At 52.4% G+C, this 15,859-nt stretch overlaps 1 protein-coding gene across 1 annotated transcript; it reads left to right on the top strand.

The window, feature by feature from the left end:
- Positions 1 to 7,084: 7,084 nt before the first annotated feature.
- On the top strand, positions 7,085 to 13,675 carry Mapk11 (mitogen-activated protein kinase 11). The gene is made up of 12 exons (XM_051160189.1): positions 7,085 to 7,301; positions 10,090 to 10,219; positions 10,399 to 10,457; positions 10,551 to 10,662; positions 10,756 to 10,785; positions 10,871 to 10,918; positions 11,012 to 11,126; positions 11,637 to 11,708; positions 11,905 to 11,984; positions 12,766 to 12,844; positions 12,920 to 13,096; positions 13,436 to 13,675. The coding sequence occupies exons 1-12, from the start codon at positions 7,186 to 7,188 to the stop codon at positions 13,513 to 13,515; spliced, it is 1,098 nt and encodes a 365-aa protein (XP_051016146.1). The 5' UTR covers positions 7,085 to 7,185; the 3' UTR covers positions 13,516 to 13,675.
- Positions 13,676 to 15,859: the final 2,184 nt, after the last annotated feature.

Genomic DNA, 15,859 nt, shown 5'->3' with positions numbered 1-15,859 from the left:
ACACCCCCTCCCAACATCCCCTCACAGTTTTTTCCACAGGGCTTTTAGAAGCTACATAAGACAAGTAGGAAGGGAGTGAACCTTGTCCTGGCAGGTGTACCTGGCACACTTGTTTCTGCAGGTGTACCTGGCACACTTGTTTCTGCAGGTGTACCTGGCACACTTGTTTCTGCAGGTGTACCTGGCACACTTGTTTCTGCAGGTGTACCTGGCACACTTGTTTCTGCAGGTGTACCTGGCACATTTGTTTCTGCAGAAATTGCTTTCTTTCTACCTTGTGGGTTCTGGGAATTCAAACACAGGTCAACAGGCTTGATGGCAAGCTCCTTTAATCTCTGAGGTATCTGGTTGGCCCTATACACCTGTTTCTAGGGTGTGGTTGCACCATACAGCATATGTTTTCTAGGCACGTATGCGTGAAGATCTCACGTGTACTGAGTTTCAAGGGCCCTTGAGATCAGCCTCTGCTCAGTGCCATACAGTACTCAAGATGTTGCAGGATGCCAAGTTCATGGCCAGAGAAACAGTGTTGCCATGAGCTCCAAGAATCTGTTAGTGGTGCGTCTTAGTTCCTGTACTGTTGCTGTGAGGAGACACCATGACCAAGGCAATTTACAAAAGAAACCATTCATCTGGGAGCTTGCTTGCAGTTTCAGAGGGTTAGTTCATGACCATCGTGGCCGGGAGGTTGGCGGCAGGCAGGCAGAGCTCAGCACTTGAAGCAGTAGCTGAGAGCTCACATCTGGCCTGAAAATTGCAGGCAGAGACAGAGATAGCCAGAGACTGGATGGAGGTGGGGTGTGGGGAGTGGCAGGCTGCAACTGACACGGGCTTTTGAAACCTCACACCTTTAATCCCAGCACTTGGAGGCAGAGGCTGGCGGATCGCTGTGAGTTCCAGGCCAGCCCGGTCTACAAAGCAAGTCCAGGACAGCCAAAGCTACACAGAGACACCTGTCTGAGGGGGTGGAGGGGGGACTCAATGCTTGCTCCCAGTGGCAAGCCTCCAACAAGGCCACATCTCCTAATCCTAACCATCTACCAATTGAGGACCAAGTTTTCAAACAGCCTGTGGGGCTGTTCTCATTCAAACCACAACAGCAGGAGAGAGGATTGCTCCTAATCCCCAGAACAGAGATCTAGAAAGTACTATAATGCTAGTAAGTTAAAGTGAGATGTGCACATACAAAGAAAGCCTCGTTAATGCCATTAGGATTTTGTTGTTTGGCTAGCCTGGAACTTGCTTTGTACACCAGAGTGGCCTTGAACTCAGATCTTCCTGCCTCTGTCTCTGGGATTAAAGGTGTGTGCCAGCACACCTAGCTATGGGCATTGTACTAGACAGCAGCAACCTGGACAAATGGGTCCCCTCTCAGGAGCCTCCCATGCTCGCCATATACTTAACTCAAAATCTGTCCCACAACAGGAAGTGAGGTGATCCAATTGATTTTGGCTGGATCCAAATCCTGTCCCTGGATCCTTTCTGAACTATTCCCAGAATGCATTGGCACATCCTATGTCTGAGAAGTCCTGCTGGGGAAGGGTCATGATTTATAATGAGTTCCCTCTGCAGCTGTCTCTCCAAGGGAGGGGACGCAAGGTCAACAGCCAACATCCCCCAACACTGGCCCCTGAAGTGCTGCTGCTGCTGTGATCTGACATAAGGCTTTACCCCAAGCTGGCCAGGAAACCTGAACAAAGTACCACTAAGTCAGCAGTGATGAAGGGGGGGTCATGTCTCGGAATGTGGAGCTGGGATAAAAGAACTAGGGACGTGCTGGGTGATGGTGGTGGTGCATGCCTTTAATCTCAGCATTTGGGAGGCAGGGACAGGTGGAGGATTGCTGTGAGTTCAAGGTCAGCCTGATCTACAAAAGCGAGTCCAGGACAGAGAAACCCTGTCTTGGCGGGGGGGGGGGGGGGGGGGGGGGAAGCACTGGGAACCTTGAAGCCAGGCTTCTAGATTGGATCCCTAAATTTAGACCGTCTTCTCACTGGATAGAAGCATACACACTGCTAACGTCTTTCTCACTGGATAGAAGCATACACACTGCTAAGCTTGGCGGCGGGGGTGGGGGGGGTGGGGGGGTTCCAACAGGTTCCAAGTGGGGTGTTTGTTCTTACTACTCATGTTCCTTCAAGGATAGACAAGTGTGTGCTGGGAACCAGCAAGGGGTGAAAACTCCATGTTGGGGTGTTTACGGATGGGGAGGGGCATGAGACCAGCCTTGAATTGAAGCAGCATTGCCAACAAACTCAGGGGTGACCTGCTATCCTTCCTATTTGTCCTCATTCTCCTTCCACTGTACTAGAGACCAAGGACGAGGGTGGGAAAGGGGCTGTGACAACCTTCAGTCCCTGTCCCTAACTCAGCTCCTCCTTCCCAATGTATCCCTTACAACACATATTCTGACCACTGGCAGAATCTGAGATCTGAGTGGGCAAGCCAACCACTGGGGCACTGCCACAGCTGTCTAATGATAAAGGAACTTGAGGGGACAATAGAAGTTGGAGGTGGCATTTAGGGGTGAGCACTACATCATGGCAGAGGATGGAGACGGTCCTGGGTGTGGAGGTGGGGTTATACAGCTCACACACTGCCCACTGTTACAGTGATGCCTTCTTGTACCTGCCTCAGATCTACCCTTGAGGGGGACCCTAGTACTCAATGCCATCTTAAACTCAGGGGGCTGTTTCATGTACTGTTCGATCCTACACAATCCTCAGAACACCTGGTACCCATGGATGGGCACACCAGGTGGAGATGGGTGTTCAGGGCAGTTTGCTGAGGATGAGCCAGTCACCATTGTATGATAGTTGACCACCTGGATTTGGGGAGCAGTGGTTAGGGAAACTGGTCTGGGGCTCTCCTGGGTAGGTGGCCATTTTCCTAAACCTTTATCCAACCTCCTTCCCCACTTTGCAGTTGAGCCAAACTGGGCATCCTTGGGAATGTGGAGGAAACAAGGCAGGTTGCCCTGGTAACTGCCTGGCCCTGCCCTGCTGCTGTACAGACAAAGGCTACTACCCTCCCCCCTTGGCCACAGTGCAGGCAAGGTTCCCAACCCCCCACCATCACCCTGGCTCAGTTCCCCCCTCCTTCTCAGCCTTTAGATAAAGCTCCATTAGCTTTGCACAAAACCTCGACCCACCCCTGGGAAAGGTGGCTTCTGAGCTTTATTGCCCTGAGGAATAGGGGTTGGGGCCATCCTCAGGCTCCCAGAGGGGAAATTGATCCCAAGGATGGCCTGGGCTTGAGCAAAGTCTTGTGAGAGGCTAGAGACTGAGGCTTATACCTATTTCTTTGGCCACTTGTGTGTGCCCCATTATATTTCAGGACACACATAGATGCCTCTAGAGGACTGGTGCTTCATTGGCTTGTTTCAGTTTGGCCAACAATTTTTGTTTGTTATTCTGTTGTTTGTTTCTTCAAGACAGTGTTTCTTTTTATTTTTTTTTATTAAAAAATTTTTTTTATTAATTTATTCTTGTTACATCTCAATGGTTATCCCATCCCTTGTATCCTCCCATTCTTCCCTCCCTCCCATTTTCCGCTTATTCCCCTCCCCTATGACTGTTCCTGAGGGGGATTACCTCCCCCTGTATATGCTCATAGGGTATCAAGTCTCTTCTTGGTAAAAGACAGTGTTTCTTGCTGGGTGTGATGGCACACTCCTTTAATCGCAGCACTCAGGAGGCAGAGGCAGGTGGATGGATGTGAGTTTGAGGCCAGCCTGGTCTACAAAGTGAGTCTAGGATAGCCAGGGCTACACAGAGAAACCATGTCTTCCCCCCACCCCCCAAGACAGGGTTTCTCTGTATAGCCTTGGCTATCCTGAAACTCATTCTGTAGGGCAGGCTGATCTCAAACCCAGAGATCCACCTGCCTCTGCCTCCTGAGTGCTGGGATTAAAGGCGTGCCCCACCACCACCTGGCTGGGTTGGCAGGTTTTCATTTGTTTATTATTATTATTATTATTATTATTATTATTATTATTATTATTATTAATTATTATATCAAGATTTTGCTGAGCTGAGGGCTCAACCTAGGGCCTCACTCTATTAGGCAAGTGCACTACTATTGAACTACAGTCCAGCCCTAATTTTTATTCAAAACTCAGATTTCTCATTAAAACTTTAAAAAAGAGGTTCAGAGCTAGCACTTGGGAGGCAGAGGCAGGCGGATCCTTGTGAGTTCGAGGCCAGTTGGGTCTACAAGTTTTGTCTAGGACAGCCAAGGCTACACAGAGAAACCCTGTCTTGAAAAAAAAAAAAAAAAAAAAAAAGCCAGGCATGGCAATACATGCCTTTGGTCCCAGCACTTGGGAGGTAGAGGCAGGTAGATCTCTGTGAGTCCAAGGACAGCCTGGTCTACAAAGAGAGTCTAGGACAGTCAGAGCTATTACACAAAGAAACCCTGTCTCGAAAAAGAAAAAGAAAAAAACAAAAACAAACAAATAGAGATTCAGGATGGGGGCTGGAGAGATGGCTCAGCATCGAAGAGCACTGGCTCTTCCAAAGGGCCTGGGATGGATTTCATGTACCTACATGGCAGCTCACAACTGTAACTCCAGTTCTAGGGGGTCTGACACGTTTACATAGACATACAAGCAGGTAAAATGCCAGTGCACATAAAATAAAACTAATAAAAAAAAGAAATTAGAAAAACAAATTCGCTGGGCATGGGGGCTCATGCCTTTAATCCCAGCAGAGGAACAGGCAGATTGCTGTGAGTTTGAGGCCAGCCAGGTCTACAAAGAGAGTTCCAGGACAACCAGAGCTGCACAGAGAAACCCTGTCTCGAAAAACATAAAAGAAAGAAGAGATTCAAATTCAGGTTTCAATATGGGTGAAATTCCCAGATTGTTAAGCATTTGGCTCAAAGATGTAAAGAAAAAGAAAGAGAAAAAGAAAAAAAAACCCCAAAAAACTCCAGGCCTGATTTCTCATTTTCCTAGGATGAGGTGCCCCTGCAGGAAACCCAGGGGCTCCAATCCCCATGGCTCAAGGTCATAACCTATTTCTCCATGGATACAAAGCTCCTCTAACATGCCCTCCTTGTCTTCTTTTCTTTTTCTTTCTTTTTTCTTTTTTTCTTCCCCAACAGGGTCTTGCTATTGCTGGCCTCATTCTCAGAAAGATCCTTTTGCCTCTGTTTTTGCTAGGACTAAAGATATGTGCCACCACACCTGGCTTGCCTCTCTCTGTCCCTCTCCCTCCCTCCTTCATTCCTTCCTTTTTTCTTTCCTTCCTTCTCTTTTTGCCTTGAGACAGGGGCTCACTCTGAAGCTCAGGTGGCTTCAAATTCACTATTAGCCCCAGGTAGCCCCAGGCAGGCAGATGGAAGTGGCTGCACTAAGCCCATAGTCACTTTATTGGGAGGGAAGAAGAGGGTTGGTTTATTTGATTGGTTTTTGTTTGTTTGCTTGGTTAGTTGGTTGGTTGGTTTTGGTTTTTTGAGACAGGGTTTCTCTGTGCAGCTCTGGCTGTCCTGGACTCACTTTGTAGACCAGGCTGGCCTCGAACTCACAGCGATCCACCTGTCTCTGCCACTGGAGTGCTGGGATTAAAGGCAGGCATGTGCCACCACCGCCTGGGGTTTGTTTTGTTTTTTGAGACAGGGTTTCTTTGTGTAGCCTTGGCAGTCCTGGACTGCCTACAAAAGACCAAGCTGGCTTGGAACTCACAGACATCCTCCTGCCTCTGCCTTCTGGTGCTGGGCTTAAAGGCATGTGCTCCCACCGCCGCCGTTGCCGCTGCCACCACTGCTGACACACACACACACACTGTTTACTTTCAAGTGTGAATAAAAGGACATAGAGCAGCGGTTCTCAACCTTCCTAATGCTTCAACCCTTTAATACAGTTCCTCATGTGTGGTGTTTCCAAACCATAAAACTTTCATTGCTACATAGCTAATGTTTGTTTGTTTGTTTGTTTTTTGAGACAAAGTCTCTCTGTGTTAGCCTTGGCTGTCCTGGACTTGCTTTGTAGACCAGGCTGGCCTCGAACTCACAGTGATCCACCTGCCTCTGCCTCCCGAGGGCTGGGATTAAAGGTGTACGCCACCATGCCCGGTTACATAGCTAATTTTGATAGTTATGAATTATAATGTAAACATTTGTGTTTTCTGATGGTCTGAGGCAACCTCTATGAAAAGGTAGTTTGACCCAAAGAGGGGTCTTGGCCCACAGATTTAGAAACACTGGCCTAGAGTGAGGCCTTATTGCACCTGAGAGCAGCTGTCCTGGACACTAGGAAAAGAAAGCTTTCTAGGCTTGGTGACAAACTGAACTGTGCCTGCCTGGATGGCAGACCTCCTGGGCCGCCGTGTGCTAGTAGCTGGAGAAAGCCAGGGCTGGGGGCATTTCGAGAATGTCAGTGAGATGAGTGTTTCATAAGGAGGAAAAATATCAAATACCAAAAAAAGATCCATTTGGGTACCATACCTTCCAGCCCCAACCATGGTGCTGGTGCTGTCCCTGGTCCTGACTGCCCGCCTGGCGCTCACCTCTTTAGGAGCTTTTAGACCGAGGTTAGGGCAGGATGCGGGGTAGATGTTGTCTTCTGAAGGCTCTGTCACCAAAAGAAGTGTACAAGGAGGTGAACCAGTAATGCCAAAGGGAGGCGTCCTCCTCGCCCAGACTATAACGCTCCTCCCTCAGTGGGGCCCTGGGTTAGTGTGCTGCTGCTGGTTTTTAACCCGGAGCCTGCTTAGTGTTTTTTTTTTGTTGTTGTTGTTCTGAAAAATATTATCACCACGTGTTCAAGCTCGCAATTGATAATTTTCCCTCATTTCTGAGGAAGGAGGTTGGTGTGGGATCCGGGGAAGGGCAAGGGGGAGTGCGTGGCATGCAGAAAGTGGAGGTGCGAAATACAAACAAGACTTCTGCTTGTCGCTCCCACAGGAAGGAACACGGCTTTCTCCTTTGTAGCAGTCTCCGAGGGGCGGGAAGCTGTGCGTCTGTCTCTGGGAACCCCCCAACCCCACCCTACCGCCCCCCCTCCCCGCCCCGGTAGCCAGGCTGGGGAAATCCGCCGGGCCTCAGCCCCGCCCCGCCGCCCCGCCCTGCTGCGCCGCAGCCCCCCAGCCCCCACCCCCGCTTTGCTCAGCGGTGCTGGGCGTGGGGTGCGGGCCGGATGCTGCACGGGGCTCCGGGGCGCTCGCTCCAGCTGCCGCTGTGGATATGTCGGGTCCGCGCGCGGGATTCTACCGGCAGGAGCTGAACAAAACAGTATGGGAGGTGCCGCAGCGGCTGCAGGGCCTACGCCCGGTGGGCTCCGGAGCCTACGGCTCGGTCTGGTAGGGGCCGGCAAGGATCTGGTGGGAGCTGGGCGGGAAAATGTGCGCGACCCTCCAACGCGACGTGGGGTTCCCGGCGTGGGGAGGGGCCTCGCCCTGCCTCCGCCCCTGGCCTGCACGCTTCCGAGGAAAGAATGGGGGCTGGGGGGGGGGGTGGCACGGAGGAAACTTTTCTACTAGAATCCACTCGCTGGCAGGGAGGGGGTCCTCCAATGCCCACCCACCCCCATCTCCGATCCCTAGTTTCTCCCAGAAAGACCGAATCCTGCGGCGTCACAGCTGGCGGGAGAGCAAGTCTCTGGGGCCACTAAATGGAATAGCCATTCGGGCTATTTTGGGCAAGGTCTAAGTAGCTGCAGGATCTAACGTGCTCCTAGGACCCGATCTTTTAAAAAAAAGGGGCGCCCACCGCGGTGAGGAGACATCTTTTCTTCGAAAGGCACCAAACTCTCCTGTGGATCCTACCCCCTCCTCCAGTTTCCTAGGCGCCTCAGACAGCGGCTTGAGCCTAAGCAAACATCTACTCCCTTGTCTACATCCTACCTCAGTTTGCCCAACAAAGGATCTCAGAATATACCCCCCCCCCCAGCTAGGGTTTGGGGACCATCAGGTTAGAGTCCTGATGAGGCAAGTGTCTAGGTTGGCTCCCAGACACCTGGGGTTGGAGAATGGTTACAGATCAACCACGTTGACTGGCTTGATCAAGGGTGTGGACACTGATCACGTGCCCCATACCCCAGCACCACCGGGAATGGGGCCCTGAGGCTCAAACCTTGGATCTTGTGCTGTCCTCAGAAGCCTCTGTCAGATCTCTGTCGTTCCACGGCAGGGATGCTGATGAAATCTTATTGAGGAAAACGGTCCTACTTTTTACAGGGCCCCTAGCGAGCTGGTCATGGGATGGCACGCCATGTCTGTAGCCTGTAGTCCCGCCGCTCTGAGATGGGTAAGGTGGTTCTGTTGGCGCTTGTTCCTTATCTCCTTCTCTTTCTCTCAGGGTGCACCCCCCTCCACAGTGAGTAGAGACAGCATACACTCCCCACCCCCAGCACCCAAGGAGTAGGACTGAAGAAGAGATGACAGGGCAGGTCTTAACAAGGGGAGGAGGACGAGGTTACATGAAATCCCATTTATTTATTTTTATTTTTATTTTTTGGTTTTTCGAGACAGGGTTTCTCTGTGTAGCCTTGGCCATCCTGGACTCGCTTTGTACACCAGGCTGGCCTCGAACTCACAGCGACCCACCTGCCTCTGCCTCCCGAGTGCTGGGACTAAAGGCGTGCGCCACCATGCCCGGCTCATGAAATCCCATTTAAAAAAAAAAAAAATATATATATATATATCATTAGAAGGAGGGAGGGAGAGAAGAGCAAAGGGGGAGGAGGTAGGGGTAGGGCGGGAAGAGAGGTGGAGCAGACAACGTTGGGCGTTGACTAAGATGGAGTCCTCTCGGGGTTGGCCACCTAGGAGTTACAGGGAGATCGCCAAATCTCCCAAGCGGGGCCTACGTCTGGCTCCACTGACCTGTGACCCTGAGTTTGCTCAGCTGCCCTGCTGAGGCAGGTGAAAGGATGCCAACTCCTTGTAACTCCAGCCAAGTAAGATCTGTTCTAGTGGCCACTCCTGTCACGCCTCACCCCAGTAGTTATTTAGATATTCTGCTTGTCGTAGAGAAGCAGATTTCTTCCACTTCCTCCTAGTCCCATGAGCAACCCAGACCCACCGTGCCCTATTCTTACCTTCCCTCCCTCGGGGGGTTTGGGGGAGAATGGGTGGTACCCTGTCTCCATTCACTGCAAGGGAAGGCAGGGTGCACCCTGGGATGAAGAGAGTCAAGAAAGTAGAGAAGGAACAAGCATCACCAGGCGAACAGGCTGTGTAAAGGTACTGTAGCCACCAACAGAGTTCCTTCAATGGCGTCGGCGTTGTAGCTTCTCCAGTCTTGAGGGCAGAGGGACCAGAGCCTAGGTGGGGGGCGGGGGGGAAGCCCTACGACCTGCTCAGCCCCTCTGGTCTTGAAGCCCATATAGAAGGCATGTTCTCATTTGCTCATTTGAAGCTCTCCAGTGAAGAACAGAAGGGTAAAGAGGTGCAAAAGTGGAGGGCCGAGTTTTGGGGGAGTGGAAGTGTACCAGGAACACACCCCCTCCCCCGCCAACACACACACTTGGGGGTTGAACATTTCCAACTATCCAATTGTTCAGTTATAAACTGTATGTGTGGATTTTTTGTTTGTTTGTGAGACAGTGTCTCACTAGGTTTCCCAGCTGGTCTTGAACTCACCTCAATTCTCTGGCCTCAGCAGTCTCCCCAAGAGCTGGGATTACAGGCATGAGCTATCATGCCTGTAAGATGCAATAAACACATCTGGATAGCCTTCCCCAATCTGATGTGCAGAGGGCATGGGGGTGAAGTGCCCAGGGTTTTGTAGGTAAACCTCCTTTGTTCACAGCAGCCGTGAAAGAGGAGGGTTGCTTGTTGAGGGACCACCTGTGGGTGTAGTCATGGGTTTTCATGCCAAGGCCTTGTTGTGAGTGGGGGCTTAGGTTTGAGAGAGAATCACGGGAGAAGAAAAGATAACAAGCTCTGCCAGAGAACGCCGAGTCCACTCAAAGGGGTCTTATAAGAGAGGTCTGGGAGGGGCGGCACGGGGACGGCACGGGGCAAGCAGGCAGGGCCAGGCCTCCTAGGTCTTTGAAACAGCAGCAGAGGCTCTCGCTCCAGTACCCTGGCATAGGGTGAACTTGGGCCAGGCGCTTTCGCGTTGCCTCACTCGCCCGCCTTGCAGCTCTGCCTACGACGCGCGGCTGCGCCAGAAAGTGGCTGTGAAGAAGCTGTCTCGCCCTTTCCAGTCGCTGATCCATGCGAGGAGGACATACCGTGAGCTGCGCCTACTCAAACACCTGAAGCATGAGAACGTGAGAGGCCAGGCCAGAGGTGTAGGGACTGTACAACGGACTGACGCTGCCTGGTGGAGGGCGGGAGCGAAGAGACAGGGGCGGGACCTTTCGTAGATACTCCCCCATGTGGGTGGGGCCCAGATCAGCGGCCTGTTGCCTACAGCTGAGCTGTGGTCCTGCCTGGATTCCCTGACCAGGTCATAGGGCTTCTAGACGTCTTCACGCCAGCCACATCCATCGAGGATTTCAGCGAAGTGTGAGCAGCCTGGGCAGGCGCGGCGGTGGCCTTGGGAACTAAGTCGGGGAGAGGGTGGGCGAGACACTGTCCTAATTCCTGACCCTGGCGCAGGTACCTGGTGACCACCCTGATGGGAGCCGACTTGAATAACATCGTCAAATGTCAGGCACTGAGCGATGAGCATGTTCAGTTCCTCGTCTACCAGCTGTTGCGTGGGCTGAAGGTGGGGCGCGTGGGCTCTGGGTTCCCTGGACCGCTCTGGGTTAGGGCAGAGCTGGGTGGAGCCTGGGCTCACCTGGTCTGCCCTCCCCTGCAGTATATCCACTCGGCAGGCATCATCCACCGGGTAGGTGAAGCTGTGGGCGAGCGTGAGGGTCAACCACTCCGCCTAGGCTCATGGCCGCAGCACTCATGCCCCGTCCACCCTGCAGGACTTGAAGCCCAGCAATTTAGCCGTGAACGAAGACTGCGAGCTGAGGGTATGCATAGTGTGTGTGTGTGGGGGGGGTGTGGACAGCGGGGTCGCACAGAGAGGTAGGTAGGTGTCTTACACAATACCCGTGGTCTGCCAGATCCTGGACTTCGGGCTGGCGCGCCAGGCTGATGAGGAGATGACTGGATATGTGGCCACACGGTGGTACCGGGCACCCGAGATCATGCTGAACTGGATGCATTACAATCAGACAGGTGCTGTGGACCCCCAACAGTGGCCTTGTCCTGTTAGGGTGGTCAGGCTGTGCTCACACCACGGGTTAGTTGGGGTAGGAAGAAAGGCTGAAGAAAAGAAGAGCATGCCTAGAGCTCTGACAGAGGGGCAAGGGTTTGGTTGGCCCAGCTTTTAAAAAGGTTTTTTTTAATTTATTTTTAAATTTATTTATTTATTTACTATGTATACAGCGCTCTGCCTGCATATGCACCTGCATGCCAGAAGAGGGCACCATATCTCATTATAGATGGTTGTGGCCACCATGTGGGTGCTGGGAATTGATCAGGACCTCTGGAAGAGCAGTCAGTGCTCTTAACCTCTGAGTCATCTCTCCAGCCCTAGAAAGGCTTTTTAACTTGATGGGTGTCCTTAGGGTTCTACTGGTCTCTTGATCCTGGATATGACTGAGGGTCACTGGGATGGCTCCTCCCCCCCCCTCCACAGGAAGGATTTGGGGTGACAGACTGAGTCTCCTTTCTCTCTCCCAACAGTGGACATCTGGTCTGTGGGCTGCATCATGGCTGAGCTGCTCCAAGGAAAGGCCCTCTTTCCTGGAAATGACTGTATCCTTGGGGAGCAGGGTCAAGCTGGGGTCCCCTTCCACAGGGTGGGAGCGGACTCCTCTGGCCCCTTTTGGAAGTTTTACCTCTGCCCTATGCCATATCCACACGGGGCTCCCTGTTGTCAGCCACAGCTCCACAGTGTACCAGGGGTTGGGACTGGAAAAGTTGGCCGCCAGGTGTTTCCTGAGCTAGGTAGACATCGACCAGCTTAAGCGAATCATGGAAGTGGTGGGCACGCCCAGCCCTGAGGTGCTGGCAAAGATCTCCTCGGAACACGTGAGTTATTGGCCATCCAGCTATCTGTCCACTCTCCTGACCAAGCAGCAGACATGTGGGGGAGGGGCAGTATGCTGTTGAATGGGTGTCACCAGGAGAACGTGGCCAGGGTGGGATAGAGCTTATGTTAGGAGAAGCAGGTGAACTGGGAGGACATTCCAGGTGGCAGAGAGTGTGAAAACAAAACTACCAACATTGAGAAACTCCTCTCCCTATAAACAGTAGAGGCAGAATCCAGTGATGGTCTAGAGACTTTTTATTTTTTTTATATTTTTATTTTTATTTATTTATTTATTTTTTTTTTTTTTGAGACAGGGTTTCTGTGTGTAGCCCTGGCTGTCTTGGAACTTGTTTTGCAGACCAGGCTGGCCTGAAAATCACAGACTCATGTGCCTCTACTTCCTGAATGCTGGGATTAAAGGTGTGTGACACCATTGCCCAGCTAGGGAGCCCTCAGACCTTGAAAATATGATGCTGGCTTGCTAGGACACTTAGCAGGTCTGTTGGAATGAATGCATCAGGCTGTCTCCTGGAAGGGCCTCTGCCCAGTTTGGGGCCAGGGAAACACAGGGTAATTAGCCCTCTAAGCTCTTCTGTTTATTTTTGTTTTTTTTCGAGACAGGGTCTCTCTGTGTAGCCTTGCCTGTCCTGGACTCGCTTTGTAGGCCAGGCTGGCCTCGAACTCACCGCGACCCACCTGCCTCTGCCTCCAGAGTGCTGGGATTAAAGGCAGGTGTGCGCCACCACCACCCGGCGTCAAGCTCCTCTTTTATGTCTCCAGGCCCGGATGTACATCCAATCTCTGCCCCCCATGCCCCAGAAGGACCTCAGCAGTATCTTCCACGGAGCCAACCCTCTGGGTGAGGACTGGTCCTGGGTGGAGTTGGACTTCAGATCCAGCACTGGATATATGGCACTAACTCTCACTCTTGCAGCTATAGACCTCCTGGGAAGAATGCTGGTGCTAGACAGTGACCAAAGGGTCAGTGCATCTGAAGCCTTGGCCCATGCCTACTTCAGCCAGTACCATGACCCTGACGATGAGCCAGAGGCGGCTGAGCCTTATGATGAAAGCGTTGAGGCCAAGGAACGCACCTTGGAGGAATGGAAAGGTGAGCGCAAGGTAGGGGGCGTGAGAGACAGGGAAAAGCCCAAGAGTCTGAGGGCTGCCTTTTCTCAGAGTTTGATTTTACCTGTTTCACGCAAGAAACTCCACAGAACTTCCTCAGTGGTCTGGGAAGCGGAAAACATGCCCGTACTCCACAGTGGGAGCTGTAAAGGCGTGCGCGCGTGCGCGTGTGTGTGTGTGTGTGTGTGTGGCAGAGGCTTGGAGGACAATGTGGGCCAGGCTCTGGTTCTGAGCTTAGTGGTGGATGTGGGCTGGGAAGGCAGATGGGGAGCTAGCATGCGGTGGATAGCATAATCTCATCCCCATCTTCTCATTCCCTCAGAGCTTACTTACCAAGAAGTCCTTAGCTTCAAGCCCCTGGAGCCATCCCAGCGACCTGGCACCCATGAGATTGAGCAGTGAGGCATTGCCTGAGGGAAGGCCTGAGCCTGCCTCCTTTTCCTCAGCTTTCCAGTTTCCCTCAAGAAGTGCCTCTTTGGGCAGCCCTGACACTTAACCTGGGACCCCTTTGCCTTGAGAGGACTCTACACGTATACACACACGAATGCACGGATATGTACATATGTCTCACGGTTATGTGTCGGGGTCTGGGCAGTAGTGTTTATGGACCTATCTTGGCTCACCCAGGTTCGCCTTGGGAAGTCCAGTGTGTGGCATCTGAGTATGTCCCTGTCCCTGTCCAGATCTCTTCTGCTCTTGAGGACTGCTTGGATTGGGAGGAAGGCAAATGGGCCATGGCCCCTAGAGACTCTGAGGGAGGGAGAGTCACAGTGGTTGGATCTGCCCGACTTGGAAGAGAGTGGCTGAAGGCTGAGGCAGGGCCAGTGCCCCCACCCAGCTGAGTTGAATTTCCCCTGGCCATGGCAAGGCAGAGACCACCACCAGATACCTAATCCAAAAAGCCCGCTGCAGCTTTGTGTTTGCCTGTGACAGGTGAGCAAATGGGCATGAGTGGGCACTCCTAGTGTTCACATCAGAGCATGTGCAGACATGTGCTGGTGTATACGAATCTGTGAGTCAGCAGCCATATTCTAGGATGGCACCTAAGTTGGAAGCAGGCATTGTTACCTCCCCTTCCCAGCATTCTGTGAACTAAGGCTCTGAGAGGTGCCTCGAGTTTTTTGTGCTTTTTTTTTTTTTGCTAGAGTGTAGGAGCCTGCAGCAGGGATCCTCAGGCTCAAAGACACAATGCCAGCTGGGAAGCTGGTAACGTGTGTGTGTGTGTGTGTGTGTGTGTGTGTGTGTGTGTGTGTGTGTGTGTTTTCGTGGGATGTCTAATTTCAAAGATGCTAGGTGGTTAGCATCCACAGATAACGAACTTGAACATTCTTGCCCCTGGATCGAGTCAAAGCTGACAAATGTCTGTCTGCATTCTACCTCCACCTCCCCTGTGGCTCTGCAGCTGGGCGGGGCTGCTGTGGTCTGTAAGTCACCCCCTATCGTCCCTTTCCCCAGAGAGGAGCTGTCCAAGTAACTTTTGAGGCAGGACCCCGTTTGAAGACATGTTGTGGGTGTGGCGCATCCCTGGAGAGATGATGATCTCTTGCTTGCAGGGACCAGGAGGCTTTGGATGTCAAGTGCCTGCACCAAGCGTGCACAATAAAGGGACTTCCCTCTTGCTTGCATTTGTGTGGAAGGCTCTAGATCCCATTGCTTCTATTGTCCTTGCTTCCTGAAGGGGTGGCTGGACCTCTGTGCTTGGTACACTTCCGGCCAGCTCCACAGACTTTTCACTTGTTGTATCCCTTGACCACTCAGAGCAGTGGTACTATCACAGCCCCTTCGAGGGGTCAAGAACCCAGGAGACCAAGGCAGGATAAGACCCACAGGTTAAAAGGGGGAAAAGGGTGTGATGGCCATCACACACTGGTCCCCGCTGTTTTATGTACATTGGGATTCACTGGACAAACTTGTCTCCTTCTAACTCACTGGTGGGGCTGGCTCTGGGGTGGGATTGTCTCTGGAGCAAAGGTCTGTCCTTCCTCAGGGATTGGACAGCATAGGGGAAATAGCTGCCCCCTATCCCTCCCCCCACCCCAACTTCCTGGCTAAGGCGCAAGGCTACTTTTGCCCAGGATACAGCTCTGGTTTCATGCCCATGTCCTAAATCTTGGACCCCTAGAGGCCTTAGTCTGTCAGCCCCTGCAGGGGGTAAACCTAGGAGCCAAGTCTAGTGTTGGAAGATTGGGAGTGAGAGTAGAACCTAGTACAGGGCCCTGGTTCCAAAGCCCGGTCTGGATTACCCATAAGAATAAGAAGGGACCTAGGGAGCTTTCTGGAGGCAATGCGCAGAGGGCACAGGATACAGGCAGATGCCGTTTGAGTGGACCAGAGGGCCCCTCCTCCCCTCCCCTGTCACTCTTGTCAGCTAGTGGATGGCCATAGCACCAGCAGCAGCCCAGGCGTAAAGCTGCTCTGGCTAGCCTTGAGCTGCTGATTCATGGCAGTAGGCAGGCAGGCGGGCATGGAGGGAGGGGAAGAGGATTCTGGGTATCTTGTTTCTACTCATCAACCCAATGGGATCCTGAAATGGACTTTGGTTACTGGGCTGTGGGAGGGATGTTGGCTTCACTCTCCAGGAGCATCTGGTTCAGGTCTGGAAGAGAAAGCTCACATGGAGGCATCGGACTGAAAGCCAGCATAGGATCCCCTCTTTTTCCTGGGGGCAGTCCTACATTTCAGCTCATTCTGGGATTTGAAGGCCAAGCTGCACAGCAGGTGGCATAGACAAAGGGATCAGGCCCGT

Source organism: Acomys russatus, chromosome 17 (genome assembly GCF_903995435.1).
Source record: "Acomys russatus chromosome 17, mAcoRus1.1, whole genome shotgun sequence".
Taxonomy (NCBI): Eukaryota; Metazoa; Chordata; class Mammalia; order Rodentia; family Muridae; genus Acomys; species Acomys russatus.
The sequence above is the reverse complement of the archived record's forward strand: the minus strand, read 5'-3'. Positions and strand labels throughout refer to the sequence as shown.